The sequence below is a fragment of the Python bivittatus genome, unplaced genomic scaffold (genome assembly GCF_059951505.1).
Source record: "Python bivittatus isolate LINGU-HERP-01145 unplaced genomic scaffold, Pbiv_v1 ctg000350_np1212, whole genome shotgun sequence".
In the NCBI taxonomy this organism is placed as follows: domain Eukaryota; kingdom Metazoa; phylum Chordata; class Lepidosauria; order Squamata; family Pythonidae; genus Python; species Python bivittatus.
In genome coordinates, this window is record NW_028277074.1 from 19,871,880 (window position 1) to 19,891,868 (window position 19,989).

General features: G+C 34.6%; 1 protein-coding gene across 5 annotated transcripts in view; it reads left to right on the forward strand.

The window, feature by feature from the left end:
* Positions 1-11,750, forward strand: part of DOP1B (DOP1 leucine zipper like protein B) — a 60,018-nt gene extending 48,268 nt beyond the window's left edge. For 4 of the 5 annotated variants that reach the window (XM_007423325.4, XM_007423326.4, XM_025163481.2 and 1 more), the window contains 9 exons: positions 206-315; positions 1,620-1,766; positions 2,430-2,491; positions 3,380-3,508; positions 4,861-4,997; positions 5,429-5,478; positions 6,693-6,851; positions 7,455-7,599; positions 8,621-11,750. In XM_007423325.4, coding sequence (XP_007423387.2) covers positions 206-315; positions 1,620-1,766; positions 2,430-2,491; positions 3,380-3,508; positions 4,861-4,997; positions 5,429-5,478; positions 6,693-6,851; positions 7,455-7,599; positions 8,621-8,887 — 1,206 coding nt within the window. In that variant the 3' untranslated portion in view covers positions 8,888-11,750. The remainder of the gene's footprint in view (positions 1-205; positions 316-1,619; positions 1,767-2,429; positions 2,492-3,379; positions 3,509-4,860; positions 4,998-5,428; positions 5,479-6,692; positions 6,852-7,454; positions 7,600-8,620) is intronic. The other variant, XM_015887236.3, reaches the window with a different exon arrangement.
* The last annotated feature ends 8,239 nt before the right edge of the window (positions 11,751-19,989 follow it).

A 19,989-nucleotide genomic window follows, 5' to 3' on the forward strand; every position in this document is an offset into this window, starting at 1 on the left:
CCACTTTAACTCCTTTGCAACAAGCATAAAGTGCTTGACTTTTCTGAACTTTGCAGTACAAACGCATGACTTGCATAGCAAAATCAAAGCTGTTAAGCTATGCCTAATTATAGCACACAATAAAAGTTGGGGTTATTCTGAATTTTCAGTATACTTTTTCTACCCAGAAGCATGTCCTCTTTAACATGGAATATTGTTTCTGTAGGTTCTTGCTTCCCTCCTGGATATGGTTTATCAAAGTGATGAAAAAGAGAAAGCAGTGCCATTAATCTCACGTTTGCTATACTATGTGTTTCCTTACTTACGCAATCACAGGTAAATCCATTTGTCTTTGGATATATATATCCATTATATATATATAATGTACTTTATAATGTACACTATCTTGGACCAGCCCAATTACAGGTAGTCCTTGGTTAATAGCCACCCATTCAGCAACCATTCAGTTACGATGGCGCTGAACGAGTGGTGGTTATAACTGGTTGTTGAAGTCCCGGCCATCCCAGCAACCCCATCATCACGTGATCACGGTGTGGGTGCTTGGCAACCTGCTCACACTTATGACAGTTGCAATGTCCTGCGGTCACATGATCGCAATTTGCAACCTTCCCTGCTGGCTTCCAACAAGTAAAGTCAATAAAGAAGCCAGCAGGGAAGGTTGCAAGTTGCTTGGGTAAGTCTCCCTCACTCACATTCCCTCCCTAAGACTCACTGCACTCATGCTGCACCTCCCCAGCCACTCACGCACCGTCATGCATCATCCCCCACCCAGCAGCAGCCACTCCAAGCCCTGCCATGCTCACACCATGACTGCCCACCACTCACACACCGTCATGTACCCTCTCCCACACAGCAGCAGCCATCTCAAGCCCTGTTGCACTCGTGCTGTACTTCCCTGGCCACCTGCACACCCCCTTGTTCCCCCTCCCATTTGGCAGTAGCCACTTATGTGCCTTCCGGCCAGCTTGCAACCCACCTGGGACTTGTAACTTCCTGTTGGTTTCTCCACTGACTTTGGTTGTTGGAAGCTGGCAGGAAGTTACAAGGAGGTGCTACCCACGATCCTCGCTTAACAATGGAACAGGTACTGCAGGGATTGCCATTGCTAAGTGATGCAGTCATGTGACATTGCGCTTTACAATCACATTACTTAGTGACCGAAATTCTGGTCCCAATTGCCATCTTAATTCAAGGACTACCTGTATTTTATTACCTGGGTCAGAGCTTCAAATGCTGCCCCCTCCCTAAATTAAGGTACATGGTTTTCTAGGCTGAATAAATTATTTTAGCACCTGAGGCAGAAAACTTCTCAAATGTCCCTCCCCTTTCTAACACTGAAAATATACTTGATAATAAATTAAATAACTAGCACTTTGGTGTCCTTTATATATAATCTACTGCCTGATGTGGCAGCTTCTTTTAGTCCAGTGGTATAATGAGTCCTGTTCTTCACTACACAACTTAAGCTATTCCACTAACGCTACTCTGTAATATGTTGCTTAGCACATAAACTGAATTTTAAGTAAATCAGCACTGTAGAATTTAGTATGTGAAGATATGCAGTGTAAGAATTGTGTACATGTATGTGATCTGCTTATTTTATGTTTGTGTCTTTACAGTGCCTATAATCTTCCTAGTTTCCATGCTAGCTCTCAGTTGCTAAGTTCCCTAAGCGGCTATGCCTATACCAAACGAGCATGGAAGAAAGATGTTTTAGACTTATTTATGGATCCTGCTTTTTTCCAAATGGATACTTCATGCATTCAGTAAGATATACATTTACAGCAATCCTGTGGCTTGTTTTTGATTGAACTAACTGGCAAATTGCAACAGGTTATAGTTCAGTTGTAGTTCTAAGTTGCATTTGGAATCAATGTCAGTTAGTAAAAATTCACTGACCTTCATTAAATGAATATGATATCATCACTCTGCAGAGAAAATTTTCTTAATACTATTTTCATCCTTTATTTTTTCTGAAGCATGATTTTACAGAAATGCAAGATTTCATGAAACTTTAAATTCTTGTGGCACCTGAAGAACTAACACATTTATTATAGCATAAATTTGTGGGTTATAATGCACAAAAGATTATTTTATAATAAACACATTAGTCTTTAAGGTGCCATAAGAATCTTGGATAATTTTGCTGCAAAAAAGAAATATGATTAACCCCCCCCCCCAGTAGTAATTAAAATGATGATATTTCCAAAATAAGAAGTCAGCTTTATAGAACTTCAGTTATAAAACTTTATAGTTCTTATGACTTATCTTGTCATAAATGAAAAACATGTGCACCAGATTTCATAGACTCACTATGCAAAATATTTGCACAATTTTCAGGGGGTGACAGTGCAATCTTCTTTTAGATTTGCTTCACATAAAATGATGAATGGTTTCCATTTAAATTACACTAAACTTTTTTTTCCCAGCTGGCGCACCATTATTGATCATCTACTTACACATGAAAAAACTACGTTTAAAGATTTGATGAGTAAGCATTTCCCCATAATTGTTGTTTTCTGCTATAAAATATAGAATTGAATAGAGAATACAAATAGAGAATTGAAAGATGAAGAAGAAAATAAAGTATTTATTTGTTAATTTAGTAGATTTTATATAATGCCACTACCAAAGTTTTTGTCAATTTAGACTCAGAAAAAGTTGAAAACTAAATTCCACTAAGAATATAAAATGTGAATAAAGTTAATAGCCTGTACAATAAGATGCACTATAAGACCTTGTAAAAGGTGCACTATATAGTTAGGACCCTCAGTAGAAAGTAGTAGATTTTTTGGCTGAATTTGCACTTGTGCTAGTGATAAATAATACTTTCATTATGTATTTTATTTATTTATTGTTAAATAGTTAGAAACCAGAAAGATGTTATATAAATATTCAAATAGTATTCAACATACATAGCAAAGAAATAGTTATAAAATGTCCAATCCAACATCTTGTAGTGAAGATTGTCGTGACAAGACAAATAACATGTATAGAGTTTTGCAAAATGAAATGAAATGAAATGAAATAATGAAATGAAATGGTCAGGCTTTGTAAAGGTGAGTACAAACATAACTCATTGTTGGGTATACCCAGCAGCTTCTAACAGCAGTAGCAATTGCTAGAAATATTTCAGTTAGAAATAATTGACATTTCTATAAGTGATGTCATAATAGCTGATCGTTAAACACTGAGTGTACTTGGTCTGACAGTTTACTAACAAGGTGTGTGCAGGGAGCTCAAGATGCCAAGTATGATATCAAGGGCAGTTTAATAGCATATGACTCATATGCTTCTATTATCATCTTGATCCTTGTACCAGATAAGACAGTTCTTGGGATAGATATGTCAATACTGACATCTATTATCTTGATTATAGATATGCAGAGCAGTTCCCTGAAACTCTTTCCAAGTTTTGAGCAAAAGCCAATGTTGTTAAAACGTCAAGCCTTTGCTGTTTTCAGTGGTGAAATTGATCAATATCACCTTTACCTTCCTTTGATACAAGGTAATAATTTGTTTAAGTTTATAGATGAAGGACGTGATGTAATGTTAACCAAAAAGGATAAAACAATTTTTAGAGTTAAGTAAGGTTATAAGCAATAGTTTCTATATATGTGGCAGTGGAAGTCTGGAATTATGCACAGATACATTCTTTTTTTTGTTTTAATAATTGATTCAAACACCATACAGCTTATAAGTGAGAATGGCTTGTATATCTTTTAGAGTAAAACAGTCTTTTCCAATTTGATGCTTTTTGATACACGCCATTTTCACTCACATTATCCTCCTAGCCAACATGGTAAACGCAGCAAGTAACTTGTAAACAGGAATTGCCAATAAGATGATCATTGGATGTCCAGATATTATCCCCCAGATTCAAAATCCACTAAATAAGGGATCTATTAAACCAAGATTCTACTTTATTCACACAAATACACAGATATACTCATTATTCTCCATACATAAAAAGGACAGGTTCCTGTCCAACATTAGAGGTAGGGAGATGATTGTCTCCTTTGCAGTTCTAGGATGGGCTAATCACACTCAATTCACTATTGACTCAACATTATGATATGAAGGTTAGTTAAATTGTACAGCCATAGGTGTTACCTGATAAATATTGCAACTTTGGTCTGCGTGTCACTTGGCAACACCATGGCATCATCTGGGCCTTTTATTTAGACAAAGAGATGAACCTCTCTTGAGCATCTGTAGGCAGGCAGGAATATGAGCGGGAATGACAAAACATGCATCATGAAGCAAGAACCACAACACATACAGTTTAATGAAACATGGGTATGTGAAGGCAGGATCTGCATAACTTCCCAGCACACATCTCATCATTTTGAAGTAATCGCAGCTTCCTGTGGATTCCTGTGCCCTTGATGCTTTAGTTTTGCTCATACAATTCTGCATCTTCATCAAGATTATCAGTTTTACCCCTTAAAAATCACTTACAAGTGATTCTTCTGGTAACATCAATTTTGTTGACATACACACTGCCAGCTATTTATTTGAAATTCATTCTTTCTCTTAGCCCTTTGTAGACTGAAAGAGCTTTGATTTAAAAAAATTGTTTGAGCGGAAAGTGAGATATAAATTGAATAAATAAATAAATCAGAGTAATGGTAACCAAACCAGTTATATTTTAGTGCTTTTCTATTTCAATACACTTAACGGTTTTAATTAGGTAGTAATTATTGTTATTTTCAAGTATTGAGTTTTAATACTTTGGATGTTTTTTCTGTACTTTAGTAAACCATCATGAGCTAAGAAGATTCAACAGCATACAAGATAGATTACAGTGTGTGTTAACTTACCCTCTTTTTTCTTTCTCTGTTGTAATTTTTTTCTAAGAACGGTTGACTGACAACCTACGTGTTGGACGCACTTCTGCTGTAGCTGCCCAGATGTTTCTTTTTTTCAGGGTTCTTTTATTGAGAATTTCCCCTCAACACCTAACCTCTTTATGGCCAATCATGGTGACAGAATTGGTAAGTAATAATCAGGTGAATAGAAATATTTAGCAAAAACATCCTTCTTTCAAAACAGCAGTGTCCAAAGGAGCTCAGTATTAGCAATATGGCAGACATCTTGCTAATTCTGAAATCCCCACATGGATGCCATTATTTCTAATGAAACTTTATCACTACTGTTTACTAAACAGTTGATTTAAATATTTTTGAGATGTTTGTATCTCCCCTCACATGCACACAAAAAATCAAATTAGTTTTGTTCATAAGCTAAAATCAATCATTACTTAACAATACATACTAGCTACTAGCTTCCCCAACCTCTATACTGTGTTCCTAGAATTCCCAGGCAGCATGAAATTGTATTTAACAATAGAATAAGTGACATTTTAAAGAAAAAAAAATTACTAATCTATTTTTCCCTTTTTTCCTCCATTGCTCTGATCATCCAGATTCAAACATTTATACAGTTAGAAGATGATTTAACTGAAGAATCAGCAAAGTAAGATTTTTTTTCACTAAACTTAACAAAGAGAAACAAAAAATAAGATGAGCAACCTAATTTAAATAGTTAATAATGTGGTGGCAATTATGGTTGGAAATTGTTCTATTGTTTTAGAATTAAACTACAGTTCAATAGTAGAGTACAGGCCATGCAGGCTAACAGTACACCATAGAAAAAAAAATATCCCATGTTCAGTTCCTGGAACCTACACTTTGGGAGGTACTGGGTAATGGGAAAGAAAACCTTGCAGGAGAGCCTCTCACAGGCAGAACTGGCTCGGGTAAAAAAATGGGCTGCCCTGGTCTAAGGTAGCATCTTACATTCTAGGTCTTATTCTAAGACTTCACCCAATCTTTGCACAAATGAAGGAAGATATTTGTTCATGCAGTTCTAAGACTAAGCTTGGTGAATTATTATTTTACTTGTGCATTTTCTTTTTCTTTTCTTTTTTTTGTAATTTATTAACACTTGAGAATTGGCAACTTGTCATTTAACAGTCATTCATGAACACTGAATTTAAAGTGACTTAAAGGATCTTCCTAGGGTATTATACAACATTCTTCTGCCTGCAAGAAATCATTTTGAAAGGCTGAAGATATGCAGTAGTCAAGGCTAGCAAAACAATTATGTTACTAGCCCCCAAAACATTGAAGTTATATGGAATAATTTGTGCCCATTTTGTTAGCTGGATTGGAAAAGAAAGAAATGATTTTTTTGAAAATGAGAATATTATTACAAATTGTGGTATTAAGAGGAAGCAATTTTACCAAAGCTGCATAGTTTTTCCAAATGTAGCATTTTCTCCTTCATAAGAATGAACAGCAGTCAGTTCTTTATAAAGGAGAAAGTTAAGGTAGGTATTTCAGAATTATTTTAGGACAGAGACAAGACCTGCCACAAAGGGCACAGTTTCTTGGGGACTAACTGCTTTTTGAAGTCTTGTCACTGTTACTGATAATAGCTCCTGAAGAAACAAGCTCCTATTTTTTTAAAATTAAAAATAGAAATGGTAACTTTTAAAAGGGAAATCTCTTAGCTGTTTGCCCCCATTCTGGTAAAGTTAACTCTCAGCTGTTTTTCCTTTATGTGATTCCTGATGCATGTGTACCTGTATGACAGAGTTTAATTAATTGTTCAATTAGTGTTCATGTTTTTTAAAAAGTCGCCAGGTTTGTTCTGCACTCTGATATTTCTTTTTATGGATCTCACAGAAACAACAAGAAAATGAGCAGACAGAAAGCATCATCAAACGGCAGTGCTATGTTATTTGGTGACATACACCAGAATGAATTAACCTTGTATTTATCAGCCTGTAAATTCTTAGACATGGCACTTTCTTTTCCATCTGACAAGATGCAGTTATTTCAGATGTAAGTGCTGTATTTTTATTCTTAGCCAAATAGTAGAGCCTTTGAAGGTTATATGATCTGAACACATCTCTCTTTCTACTACATAGCCGTGCCTTTTCATTAGTTTATTAGATCTAACATTTTTCTGCCACTTTGAGAGTCTGGTGAAAACTATGTGCTCCTCCTCAGAAATATGTATTTAAAGGCAAAAAATAAAATTCATAGATTGTATTACAAAGGAAATCAATTATGCTCAAATACAGTTATCATAATGTTAAAAAATAACAAATATGTAATATAACAATATATGTGAAAACAAAGTTGTATTTTTTCCCCATTCAAGTTTATAGCAGAGAATTTCTGGTTTAGAAAATGAAGGCAAAAATTAGGATTAAAATGACAAAAGCAACAAATGTATATAGACAAACTTAAAGAACATTTAGGTTTAAAGATTCTGTTCTGTATACCACATCAGTACTGTAATGGGTTTATCTTATTTTACTCTTTTTCATATCTGCAAACCAGCTTTTTAGAATTTTTAGAACTGGATTTTTCCTCTTAATCCACATGATCAAAAAATAAGGCTATGTTAGATTTCTTACCTTACAGTATGTCTGCTTTCAGGTATAGGTGGGCCTTTGTTCCAGAGGTGGACCTGCAGAGTTGCAGCATGATGGACATGATGGAAAGTCACCAGGAATGCAAACCACATGTTGCTAGAATCATGGATTTATTGAGGCTGAAATATGGGGCAAGTACTATCTTTCAGGTAACTTTCATAGCCTGAAACTCCATATTTCTTTATCAAACAGTATTTTAAATCAATATTCATGCTGCTCAGATGAACTCAAGACAGTGTAGATAACATTCCCATGTACTGAACAGACCGGCCTAGATTCAGCAATGTGCTCACTTATTTGTATATATTTGGGAAGGCACACAGTCTACTAATCCTTCTGTGGGAACTGATTCAAGTTAATTGACTAATGTGGTGCATGCCCAAATCATATAAAATGAGCAAAGTTATTCATATGTAATGCAGTATAAAGATAGCCTCTGCAGCATATATTATATGCAGCCTGAGAGTTTTTCAGGAAGACTTGGATTGTGCTACTTCAGACAATGTTTTAACAAGATAGAGTCAGAAAACACTGTTTTATTTTATGGGGACCTAAAATCACATAAAACATTTTGGTTTGTTTTAGCAGCATGTGGAAGTGTGTTTCCATAGGAGAGAGCCTTCTGAGAAAAAAAGAAAAAGCTCATAAAAGGGAAAAATTAGCTAAAAGCTAGGGTATTTTTTCAGGACAGGAGGAAGTCTTGCTTACATTCACCACTTTAGAGTGAAAATCTAAAACCATCCAAGCATTGCTTAGCTAGTGCTAGTGGAAAGGTATTTAACATTCTATTTCTACATATGTATCCCAGGTCATTAAAGGCCTGACACACACAGATAGTTACACATTAGATCTGGTTGTTATCTCAGGATAGATGTGGTGTGAGCTGTTTATCCAGCTTTGTTCTTACTTCCACAACTTGGTTCTTGCAGTTGTTCGGGAACTGTAAGTCCTAGAATACCTAGCCATGCTTCTACAGCCATTCTTTTGAATTCTCTGAGTTGTCATATTTAGACTGCTCAAAAAATGGAAAATATGGTCAATATCCTATAGAATAGGCTGTTGAAAATGTCTGTGTTCAAATGAAAAATAATGTCAAATATACTGTATATCATGGTTTACATTAAATACATGCACGCAAATGGGTACTAACAATTCTTTTTTTTTTTCAAGGAACAAAATGTCAGTGATGAAGCAACAAAAAATTGTGACTTTCCTCTTCTGGATCTTCATTCTGTATCAAATATCACAGAGTTAATTCCATTCTTTAATATATTAAATTCTGCTTTTAAAGCTCAAAGTGGTAGATTACTATACACACACAGCTCCAAGTCTTTTAAAAACAGCTATCCCACTGGCAGTGGAACACGAATTTTGAAACTATTGGAAGAGTATGTTGAGCGTGATTTTATAGATAATATGGAAAATGAATCACTGTAAAACAACAGTTCTATTCATATAATCAATCAAGTTTCATTTTGCTAAAATGGTGAAATGCTTGAAGCAACATGCAACATTCCCTTGCTTTACCAAAACAAATTAGCTTGTTAAAAGAAGAATTTTTGTTTTTCAATTAAAGTAGTAGTTTAATTGAGATGCTCATTTATGAATGCAGATTTGTTGACTTTCAGTGTAAAGATAAAATGTTCCTTTCCACTAAGAAATACAATATTCTACGTTTCTCAAAAGGCAATAATAGTCTTCTAAAGTTACTTTAATTCCGCTCTAAACAACTTCTGTATAGTAACTTACTAAAACAAAATAGCAGAGTTTACATTACTCATGTTTTCTGACCCAGGAGTAGTCTATACTACTTGCAAGACTGATGTCAGCCCACTAGGCATACCATACCAGAAAATCAACTCCACAGGAATATTAAAACTAGTGTAAAATTTTATTGAGATTGGCTGTAATAGCAGAATCTTACAAGTCAGAATGTTCTGTACTTCCTTTTCCTTCTTATAGTTCAGTGAATTAGTTTGCCTGAGTCGCTTCCAAATGTTATCTCATTCTAGACTTAAAAAGTAGTTCAGCCCCTTTTGTCTAGGCAACAGATCATGCATAATCTCCAGCAAGATCATCTTCCTTATTGTGTATAGGTGGTTGACTCACAGCCTGTGGGTTATATGAAGTCCGCTCTATCCCATTGCAATCCCACATTGGTATAATCTTTTCCAATGGAATTTTAAGCCTACAGCTGCAAGCAAAAACAAATTTACTAGCAAGTAGGCTACACTAAACTTGCTTTTTTTTAGTAAATATCTTTAAGATTGTCTTCATGTTTGCATGAAATTAATTGATTTCATTAGATTTTATTCTGAAACTAAGAAAGAATTTTTTACTTGGAAGTTTTAACTAATTTAAAGCCATTGTTGCCTTTTACAGTTTGCTGAAATTGTACTTAATTGTAACAGGCTAATAAGAATGTAAAAGAATGTATGCCTAACAACTGTACAGTTCCTAAAGACATGTATATATGTACAGTATGTATGGGTTACTATGCTGCATTATAAATATCTACTTTCCAGACCTGTTCACAGGAAACATTCTTGTGCAAAAATGTGTATTTACTGAAAGTGTTGCATAAGACTGGAAGCAAATTGTTTTTTATTTAAAAACTTCTTTTGAAAGAGAACAGCTCTTAATTCCTGCAAGATTTTTGCACAAGATTTGTAATACATGAGCAGAACCAAGGATATGGAGACAGTCAAAGATGCCATGCAAGTAGCTAGAAACAGAAAAATAAAGCAAAGAATCTATATATTCAAAAACTACTACTACAGTCTGTTGTTTAAATTCATTTAATATTTAATTTTAGTTCTTTAGGTTCATAGGATTTTTTTTTAAACGTGACTCTCCTTTTTTCTCCACCTGTAATGATTAGCATTTCATTTTCTCAAATAAAATACACTGGGCAAAAGCCAGACCCAACATGAATATTTCTGTGTCCCCTTTTGGCATCCATTTAACTACTTTCAGTGAATTTTTCAAGTTTCAGATTGTGGCAGCAATTTTGGATTTAGATATTTAATGTCCAGAAATGTTTCATTTGAGAAGTTTTGCTTTTCATTAAGTGTCCACCCAAATCATAAATACCTGATATATGATGTAAAGATGTACTTATTTTAATCTTATATATTGTACATTATGTATTTTGTAAAGTTATACAAATACACTTATAATTAAAGTTTCTTTTTCATTATGAATGTATACTTATGCTCTTCTAAATGTTTTTGATCAAAGATATATTATCCACTATATAATAGATACTGTTGTGTAATACTGTGTGTTTCCTGTCATGTGGAATTTAAACATTTCCAGAATCTTTGAAAATGTTGGTAGCTCTCAGGGAAATTAGACAGTCTTTATTTGCAGTGCCAGTTGTGATGCAGGAAAATCTTCTGTATCCCTTGCTCTTTGTTTATTCTGAGGAAGTACAACTAATACTGTTTTACAATACATATAATTCCCAGATCCATTTTAATCCTCTTAATTTGAAGTTTCGTACCCTACATATGTTGTAACTTACTCTTCCATTATATCTACCACTAAGCTTTCTTTTTTTCTCTCTTCTGTTTTCTTTTCTCTTCCACCCACTTTGAACTTATTTCAGGGGCTGTATTTATCACTTTATTGTAACTTTCAGTTTATAATTTTTTATCAAGGTAGTTCAGCCTCTCTGTAAGATATATTGATGCTTGATGCCTGCAGGAGGTCATTCACTAGTTCACTGTGGAGTTTTATTCAACTTCACAAACAGTACGTTGCCTTTGTTTCTTCAGGGCCCATTTCCCCACATTCTCTATCACAAGATGCATTTCTATTAATTGGAAATTTTCCTGACCAGTTGGATTTACGATCCTTGGACTGCTATAATATTTCAGTAGATTTACTGTGCGTGACTGCACATTAATATTGGCTAATTGATTTAAATATTGATATTGGTTTCATTGTTTTGATTTGAATTTTGATTTAATTGAAACTACTGTTTTAAATTACTGATAAATGAATATCTTAGACAATGTTTTATGGCAAAAAGAAACTGGGAATGTAATTACATGTTTAAAATTGTTGCCAAAGAAGAGTTGATGCTGTATAAAGTTGGATTTAATGTTGAATGTAACTTTCATAGCAACATTATTTTGAAACACCTCTTTGAACATTAAATGTTTGTTTCTACCACTTATATTTCTTTATTTAGATTGTTCTTTCATACTGAAAGTTTTATTTCTAAATCATAACCTTTTGAAACATCCATGAACCTACATATGAACAGCTAAAAATAAATCATTTAAAAAACTAAGTTTCAACTCTAACTTGCAGTTATTTTGATAAACTATTATTAATCTTTTTTGTGCATAGTCAGAATATATGAAGAAGCATTTTACAGCAATGTATGTAATGGAATAGCAATCAATAAAATTATTTCCATCAAGGCTTGCTTGATTATTATACACTAGCCATAACCTAATGGAGTTTCATTTGCCATTGAGTATATAACAGATATTTTAATAGCATACGTGATACAGATTTGATCTCTGTATCTGAGCACATGTACAGTTTTCATATGGGAGATTAATGTATCTACTAATTGTCCTAATGGGTCACGTTCCGGTTTGTGTCAGAGTAAAAAGTTTCCTGTGAGGAACATGTAAGATATTGAAGAAATATCTAAGGACAGTCGGTGGGGGAGGGGAAGTGCAATAAATACTGCAGAAAAACTGAGAAACATACTGGCTCTGTCAATTTGAATATACAGTGGTACCTCGGGATACGAACGCCTCTACTAACGAACTTTTCGGGTTATGACCAGCTCCGGCCGCAAAAATTTACCTCGATGTGCGAACTCCGCCTCGGGGTACGGTCATTTTTCCACCCTGACACGTGGTCCGCGGCCATTTTTCCGCCCCTGACACGTGGTCCGCGGCCGTTCTCCTGCTGCGCCGCACCCGCTCTCCTGCCGCACCGCGTGGCGCCCGACCGTTCTCCCGCCCTGGACGTGTGGTCCGCGGACGCCAGAACGGATTAACGGTAATTACATTGAACCTTATGGGAAAATTTGCTTCGGGGTGCGACCAAATTCGGAGGGCGGAACGGATTAACCGGATTTACATTGAACCCTAGGGGGAAATTTACGTCGGGTTACGACCAACTCGGGACACACCCAGAGTCACGGAACGCATTAAGTTCATATCCCGAGGTACCACTGTACAAGTCCCAAATTCTCTGCTTCAAGTCAGCCAGAATTTTATCAAGGATATGGCAGAAGGCACCAGCAAGGAAAGGCTACGATATGCCAAATCATTGTTAATTTGCCTCCTTAGGGTAGATCTAAACCAGTCTAGCAAGATGAATGTAAAAATTAATGTAAAAGTTAATACAGGTAGTCCTCACTTAATGATAGTAATTAGGACTGTCACTAAGTGGCACTGTCATAAAGCGTGATGTCTCATGACTGCACCACTTAGTGACAGAAATTCCAACAATTCTGGTTGCTGTCATTAAGTGAATCACTGTGGGTCATTAAGCGAGGACATGTGGTTGCCAATTGCAAATTCCTGCTGGCTTCCCATTGACTTTGCTTGTAGGAAGCCAGCAAAGAGGTTGCAAATGGTGACCACATGACTCTGGGATGCTACGATGGCCTGAACTACATAAGTACCACACATTCAGTGCCCTTGTAAGTGAATGGTTGCTGAATGAGTGGTTGTTAAGCAAGGACCATCTGTAGTGGAGCAAGGATACAACCTTGTTTTACACCTTTGTCAGAAGATATGAGTTAAGTCCCAGGTGATTACCCATAACTTGAATGGTGGTACCATGGTGTAGTAATATAAATTAAGGAGACAGCTAATTTCCTTCAGTTTTCAGAAGATATTGAATCAAAGGTCGCCCTTAAGTCTGCAAAGGCAACATAAAGGACCCAATTAGCCTTTTACCCATTATCAGCAAATTATATTTTATATAACAAACTTTTGGACTAGATCCCCTTCAAGAAAACTTTGGTGCCTCATCAGGCTGGCTTCAGTTCAGACATTCCACCATGGGGCAATGCATTATATTATACCATCTTGTTGATAAATATGGCTATATAAATGTGATATATATAAATAAATAAATTATAACTGAGAAAGTCATTTTAGATTTGTTTTCAAGCTGCTTAGAGCTGAAGGCAGGAAATAACAAACTTCAAGCAGTGGATACCATCACGTATGATATTATGAAGTAAACAAACAGAAGCTTAAATTAAAATTAAAATAACATTGTTCAAAGTCTTAGTGGATTTCATGTTAAGAAAATTGCATGGGTATATCTTTAATCACCAGGTTGACTTGAGGGAGGCTTTAGCTTAGGTTTCACAAGATACGTGTATTTTCTCTCATGGCTTTAGTCATTTTCAGAAACATTTTAATTTTTTTTTAATATTGACTAGTATCTCCAATTGTTTCTACAAATCAACTGTAAATTTCTCAAACCCCTTCAACAAAAATAATTGACACATTGAATATTGAGACTGAAGACATGCCAATTTGCTAACTGTTCCATCAACACAATCTAGAAATATTACAATTAATACAATGCTATTTTAGCCTATAATTCAATTACCTTTATCAAATTCTAATAGTTTACTGAAATACATTTAAAAGGAATCTAATACTATAAAGAATTTCAATTAGATCTATTAATTTCAAATCCCAAATCATCATCCCAAATTATATTAACTGCAACTATTCTATTGAGCAATTATAATGAAACATTATAAGTTCTCTTTTAATCTTGAAGTGTACTATAATTAATTTTTTTTAAATTGGCAGTCATTCTTTGCAATAATATAATTACACTTAAATATCTATTTTTCCCTTGACTAATAAGAAGTCCATTAACTTAAACTGGTTTTGATTTTTATGTAAATTGGATAAATCTTCCTCTATGGCAATGTCTAAATTTATTGAACTGAAATAATAATTTAGATACATCTTTATTTGCATTACAGAAAAGTTTAATTTTGAAAAGTGGGGAAATAATTTGAAAATAAAACAAACATGGGCATATCAACAAAAGTAGTGTTTGTTATTTAGTAATGATTCCTGTAAAATACAAAACAATAAATTTCAATTAGAAAAAAATAGCTAACTCATATCCATAGGGTCCTCAGTATGAACTCATTTCAAACTGGCAAAGCCATTTATATTGTGCATTGCATATAGTAGTGTTCTACTAATGAGAAGAAGTAAAGTGTTCTCCTAATGACACATTCAGTTTATTTCTAAAGGTCCAGAATTAGCGGATTATCAAAGTTCTGTTGTTATCATATACTTGACTGTTTTCCATACTTACAACAGGTCAATTTTTCTAAGATTTTTTCCCTTAAAACAATTAGCTTGTTCTCACAATGAATATTTTATTTTGTTATGTAAACAAATAAAAAATATAAATACAGTTGCATTAAATAATAAAATACAAGTACAAAATGTATAAGTATAGCATTAAAAAAGCAAAGCAAAAAAAGAAAAAGGTCTGGAAATTGTAAGAAGAATAATTCCAAAAAATTTGACCATATAGCTCAAAAGTCTTTTTCCCTTCATGAAAAAAAAAGACTAATTCAAATGTTAACAAACAACAGATACCAGCAATCCATTGCTGCAAGTCAGGTGTAGAGTTGTCCTTCCAGTGCTGTATTTTTTTTTTTTAACCAGACCCATACATGAAAAATCTGCAGTTTTGATTATCTTGAATACAAATACTGAGGATATAGCTAAGAAAACCATGTGTATCCTTAGCATATAGCAACAAATGTAGAAACATATGATTTTTCCCATTGATGTCTGTCTGAAATACAATAATAGAGTTCTTCCAGAAAGTGCCAATCACTCTCCAGTTATTATTCTTTGAGGCATCCAGGATACATGAAACATTTTTGGCTGCATTAACTTTAGTTTAAGAAACTAGTTTTCAAAAGGTATTGTAACACCTATTATCCAAACTGCCTTACTAGTTTTCATACACTTTTTCAGGTCCTTCAACAGTCTTATGCTGTTGGATAGCTGGACATTGTTCCAGGTTATCTGGAACAAATAAAGCCAATATCTAGAAATGTAAAGGATTTTATTGGGAAAAGGACAATAAAGAAAATAACTCTTGAAAATAATGACTAAAAATAAGTATAATTAGCCTAACAAAATAAATAACATATTACACTGTTGCATTAAGACTTTAGATTTCAGACCATGTCCAGAATTCCCTGCAGAGAGGATAGACCGAGGTAGATGAACAGGACTTTCTGATTAAATGTTATTAGGGATGCCCTTCTTGTTCTTTCAGGATTTTTTTTATTACATTTGTTTCACTACAATGTATTGAAAAGAGCTGGTATGGTATAGCATTTAAGGTGCTGGGCTAGGATAGGACTGGGGAGCACCACATTCTAGTCCTCCCTTAGGAATGGAAACCAATCGCATGTCTTTGGGCCAGTCACTCACACTCAGTCCTAGTCTGGGATGCTGAAAATCTACCAAACCACACTGGACCAGCATGGTGGATTATGGTCCATAACCTTCATCCTGAAGTGGATTGATTCAGCCTAACAATATTATATAAAAACAAAATGAGACAGAAAACCTAATAGCAAATCCTAAACAAAATGAAAAATAACCCTTAATCAAAAGAACAACAAAAATAAATAAACCTCTCTCATGAATATGTGAAATGTGTTTCTTCTTATATTGTATGTGGAATATAAGTAAAAGTCAGTTTTGTTGGGGAGTGTTGTTTTGCCCAATAAAGCAAAAGGAACAACTCTTCTGGAGACTGGACCTAGTTAGCAAATCAGGAATTTATCAGGTGTCTGAAGCAGCCTTCCTAATGCATTTGTGGTTAAATGATAAATGACACAAGTAGTTTTTTCCAGCTGTGCTACTATTTTAAAAAGGTTATATGAGAGAAACTTCTGTGGATGCAAAAGATCAATTCTGTACCTAGGCCTCTCAAGCAAGGACACAACTCACTAGGTGCTTTAGACCACATTGTTATTTGCAGGATAATGCTGAGACTGAAATGTTATTTATGAAATAATTAGAAAACTTGCATAGAAGCCCTCAAGAACATTTAGAATAAACAAAGATAACAGAAAAGTTTGATTCCACCATTGATCATTACAAAAGGCCAGGATGGGCTCAGTAATTTTACTTTTTTTTTTTACTTTTCTTTTTCTGCTAAGAAAAAATACATTGCAACTACAGGTAGTCCCCAGTTTAAGGACATGTTCCATTCCCAAGGTCTGTCCTTAAGTCGAATTTGTATGTAAGCCAGAACAGTATTATTGTATAATACTGTATAAGTAGTAGTGTGTAATTAACTCAAACCATTGTGTATTTAACTCAAATTTTGCTACAATAGGCTCCATTCTTAACTATGGGTTGTCCTTAAACCGGGCAGTTCACATCCTGGAAAGAAATAATAAGCTTAGATTTTAAGAAAGTGATTAAGATGTGAATTCAAAATACAACTCTTTATAAGAAATGCCATGTTGCAAGTTAGAACACATATATTGGATGGTCTAGATTATGTTCAATGTTATTTTTCTTATAAGCTTGCTTTTAAGGAAGATGTAATGGGAAATATCACACTTAACTCAAGTTCACATCAGATGGTTGATAATGCTTTTTATGTATGTTTAACCAATGCTTTGGAATATCAGAATGAAAGATCTAATGTAAATGTAAATCTGTCTACACTTTATTTGTTGTCTCCTCTTCAACTGTTGTCATTCAGTAAATTACAATCACGAAGAGAAAATTAATCAGAAACTGACACTGAAAAAAGGTGTGTATACTTTGGCAAATGAAAGTATCTTATTTGGTTTCAGTTGATGAGTCATAGTTTTAGCAGGAAACTAAAGTTCTCATAGTATACAAACATTGTCTCATCTAAAAGCATCTGTGAGTACACTCTGATATAATTTTGAACAGTTTTAACTCTTTGCATACAAATATATGTATCATATTGGAACACAAAAGTGGGATAGTGTAATTGTTTATTAGCATTATCCATATGTTATAGCATCTTTTGTCTGAATTTTTAATAATAAAATACAGAACCCTGTGACATAAACTCTGTATTCTCTAAAATATCCCCAAATCTCTGGTTATACTCTAATAAAGCAAAAGGAGGTTATGTCTCAAAGCAGATCATCACTTCCAAGGGTGATAACAAAAATACCTTGCGTGTTATAGCAAAATGCCTTGAACAAGGATGTGTGAAAATTTATTTCAGATTTGGTTCAAGTGTAGTTTAAAGCAGGAGTAGGCAATTAAAACCTACTGCAGCAGGTTTGACATTTTGACAGCATGTGGTAGATACAATGACTGTCATCAGAAATTTCACAAAATGGCTAATGGTCAAACTGCTGCAAGTAATGGTGAACAATCCTTTGCTGGAGGTGCTGAAACAGGGGCTAGAGAGTTATTTATCAAAGATGCAGTAACTGTGGATTTCTGCGCTGAGTAGGGATGTTGGACTTTGGATAGCATCCCACAGAGATTCCTTTGGCCCCTACCATGCCTGCCTGCAAGCACTCCTTAAAAGCGTGATTATTCCCACAGGCTTTGGGTTAAGATGAATGGACACTTCCCTTTAAGCTGGAGGGGAATGTGAAAAGACCATTTTATTTCCTTGGGTGGTGGTTGTTTTATGATCTTTATGGGCTTGACTTTAAAAAAAAATTAAATTGCTCTTCTTTTAACTTAGTGAATAGCTTGCCCTGAGTTGAGCAACCTAGAAAACTATTAAAGAAATAAATAAAATCTCTTCCGACCCTTATATTCTATGGTTCTAATATTAAAATGGGCAGAGAAAATGCAGAGCGATTTTGATGGAAGTAAAATATTTCTGAAAATGACTAAAGAGAACTAAACAATGAACTTCCAACACTGTGACCAGAATTAAAAATAAAAGGAATGAAATTATTAGGGATGAAAGAGAAGTGATGGAATGCTGCAAGTAATATTTCAAATATCTGTATTTGAAATATGATGGTAACATATTAAAGAGCAGAATTTAAATTTGAGAGCCAGTGGTTAAAGCATCAGGCCAGAAACTGGGAGACCGTGAGTTCTAGTCCTGCCTTAGGCACAAAGCCAGCTGAGTGACCTTGGGCCAGTCCCTCTCCCTCAGCCCTAGGAAAGAGGCAATGGCAAACCATTTCCAAAATCTTGCAAAGAAAACTGGAGAGACTTGTCCAAGCAGTCACCAGGAGTTAACACTGACTCAAAGGCACCAAAAAGAGGAAGAAGAGGAGGAAGAGGAAGAAGTGAAATTAATGTTGTAAATGTCAATGCCCAAGAAGCAAGATAGAGAAAGCTCAAAGAACATAGCTGCTAGAATTCTTTTCAGCTTCTTTATCATCAGAGGTCCTACACTTGGGTGTTTGTGTATGCTGCATATACAGCCTGGATAGATCCTGCATAGTCTCCTCCTCTTTGAGGTGGGAGGGAGAGGGACTTTGAAAAGAGCAGCCACTAACATTACAACCTGCTGAGCAGCTGCCTTTCCCACTGAGAAATTGGGGGGATTTGGTTTGAGCTGGCCCATTTTCAAACTCTTTAGCTGATTTCCCCTCTCAAGTGTACACTTCATTTCGTCCCATTCTGTCCAGTTTTCTGAGTTATTATATTGACAGTCAGAGTCCTGATGCCCTTTATGTGATCTTTTTCAACATTCAGCCATATTAAAATGCATAAAAAGAAAGTCATAAATACTGTGAGAATGTTTCAAATTGATAAGACTGCAGACATAGCTCGAGTAATGGAAGAAATCCCAATTATTGTATTATAGTTATCCTTTGTTTATATTCTATACTGTTTTATTAATATTACTATATTTATATACATCATATACTGCCTAGGGTTCAACTGGACTAATGCAGTAAATAAACCAATTACAGTATTGAAACATGGAATATTTTCTACTAATATGGAATTGAAGGTTGGTTGCTGAATTCAACAAGAATAGTATAGCACTGAATTAAATAATGTGTAGAAATAGAACGCTTTCTGAACATTCAGCATTGACCAGGGAATAATACAAGGATGGTTGGTTGCTTAGTGGATTTATAGATACATGTATTAGGAATTATGTGTTGATTTAGATGTGAAATATACGTGTTTTTGTATGTAGATGATGTCATATTGTTGGCTCAAAATCTAAATGATTTGCAGTGAATGTTACATAGATCATATAATGCAAACATTTGTTACAAATTAATATATCAAAGACAAAATTAGCTGTGTTTGGCAGGAAAAACAGGGAATGATTGTCATATGCTAGTGGTAGAGATAGAGATATGGCAAAAAACTAGAGCAAGTAGATTCAGTCATGTGTCATGGTAGAATGTTTTTTAAAGTTAGAGAATTAAATGGACAAAATTTTTAAAATTGCAAAGTAGTGGTCTGTTATAAGGAGTGAATATTTGTCAAAAGAAGCAAAAATGGCATTATATAAGAGTGTGCTTCTGCCTACTTTGTTTTATGGAAGTGCGAGCTGAA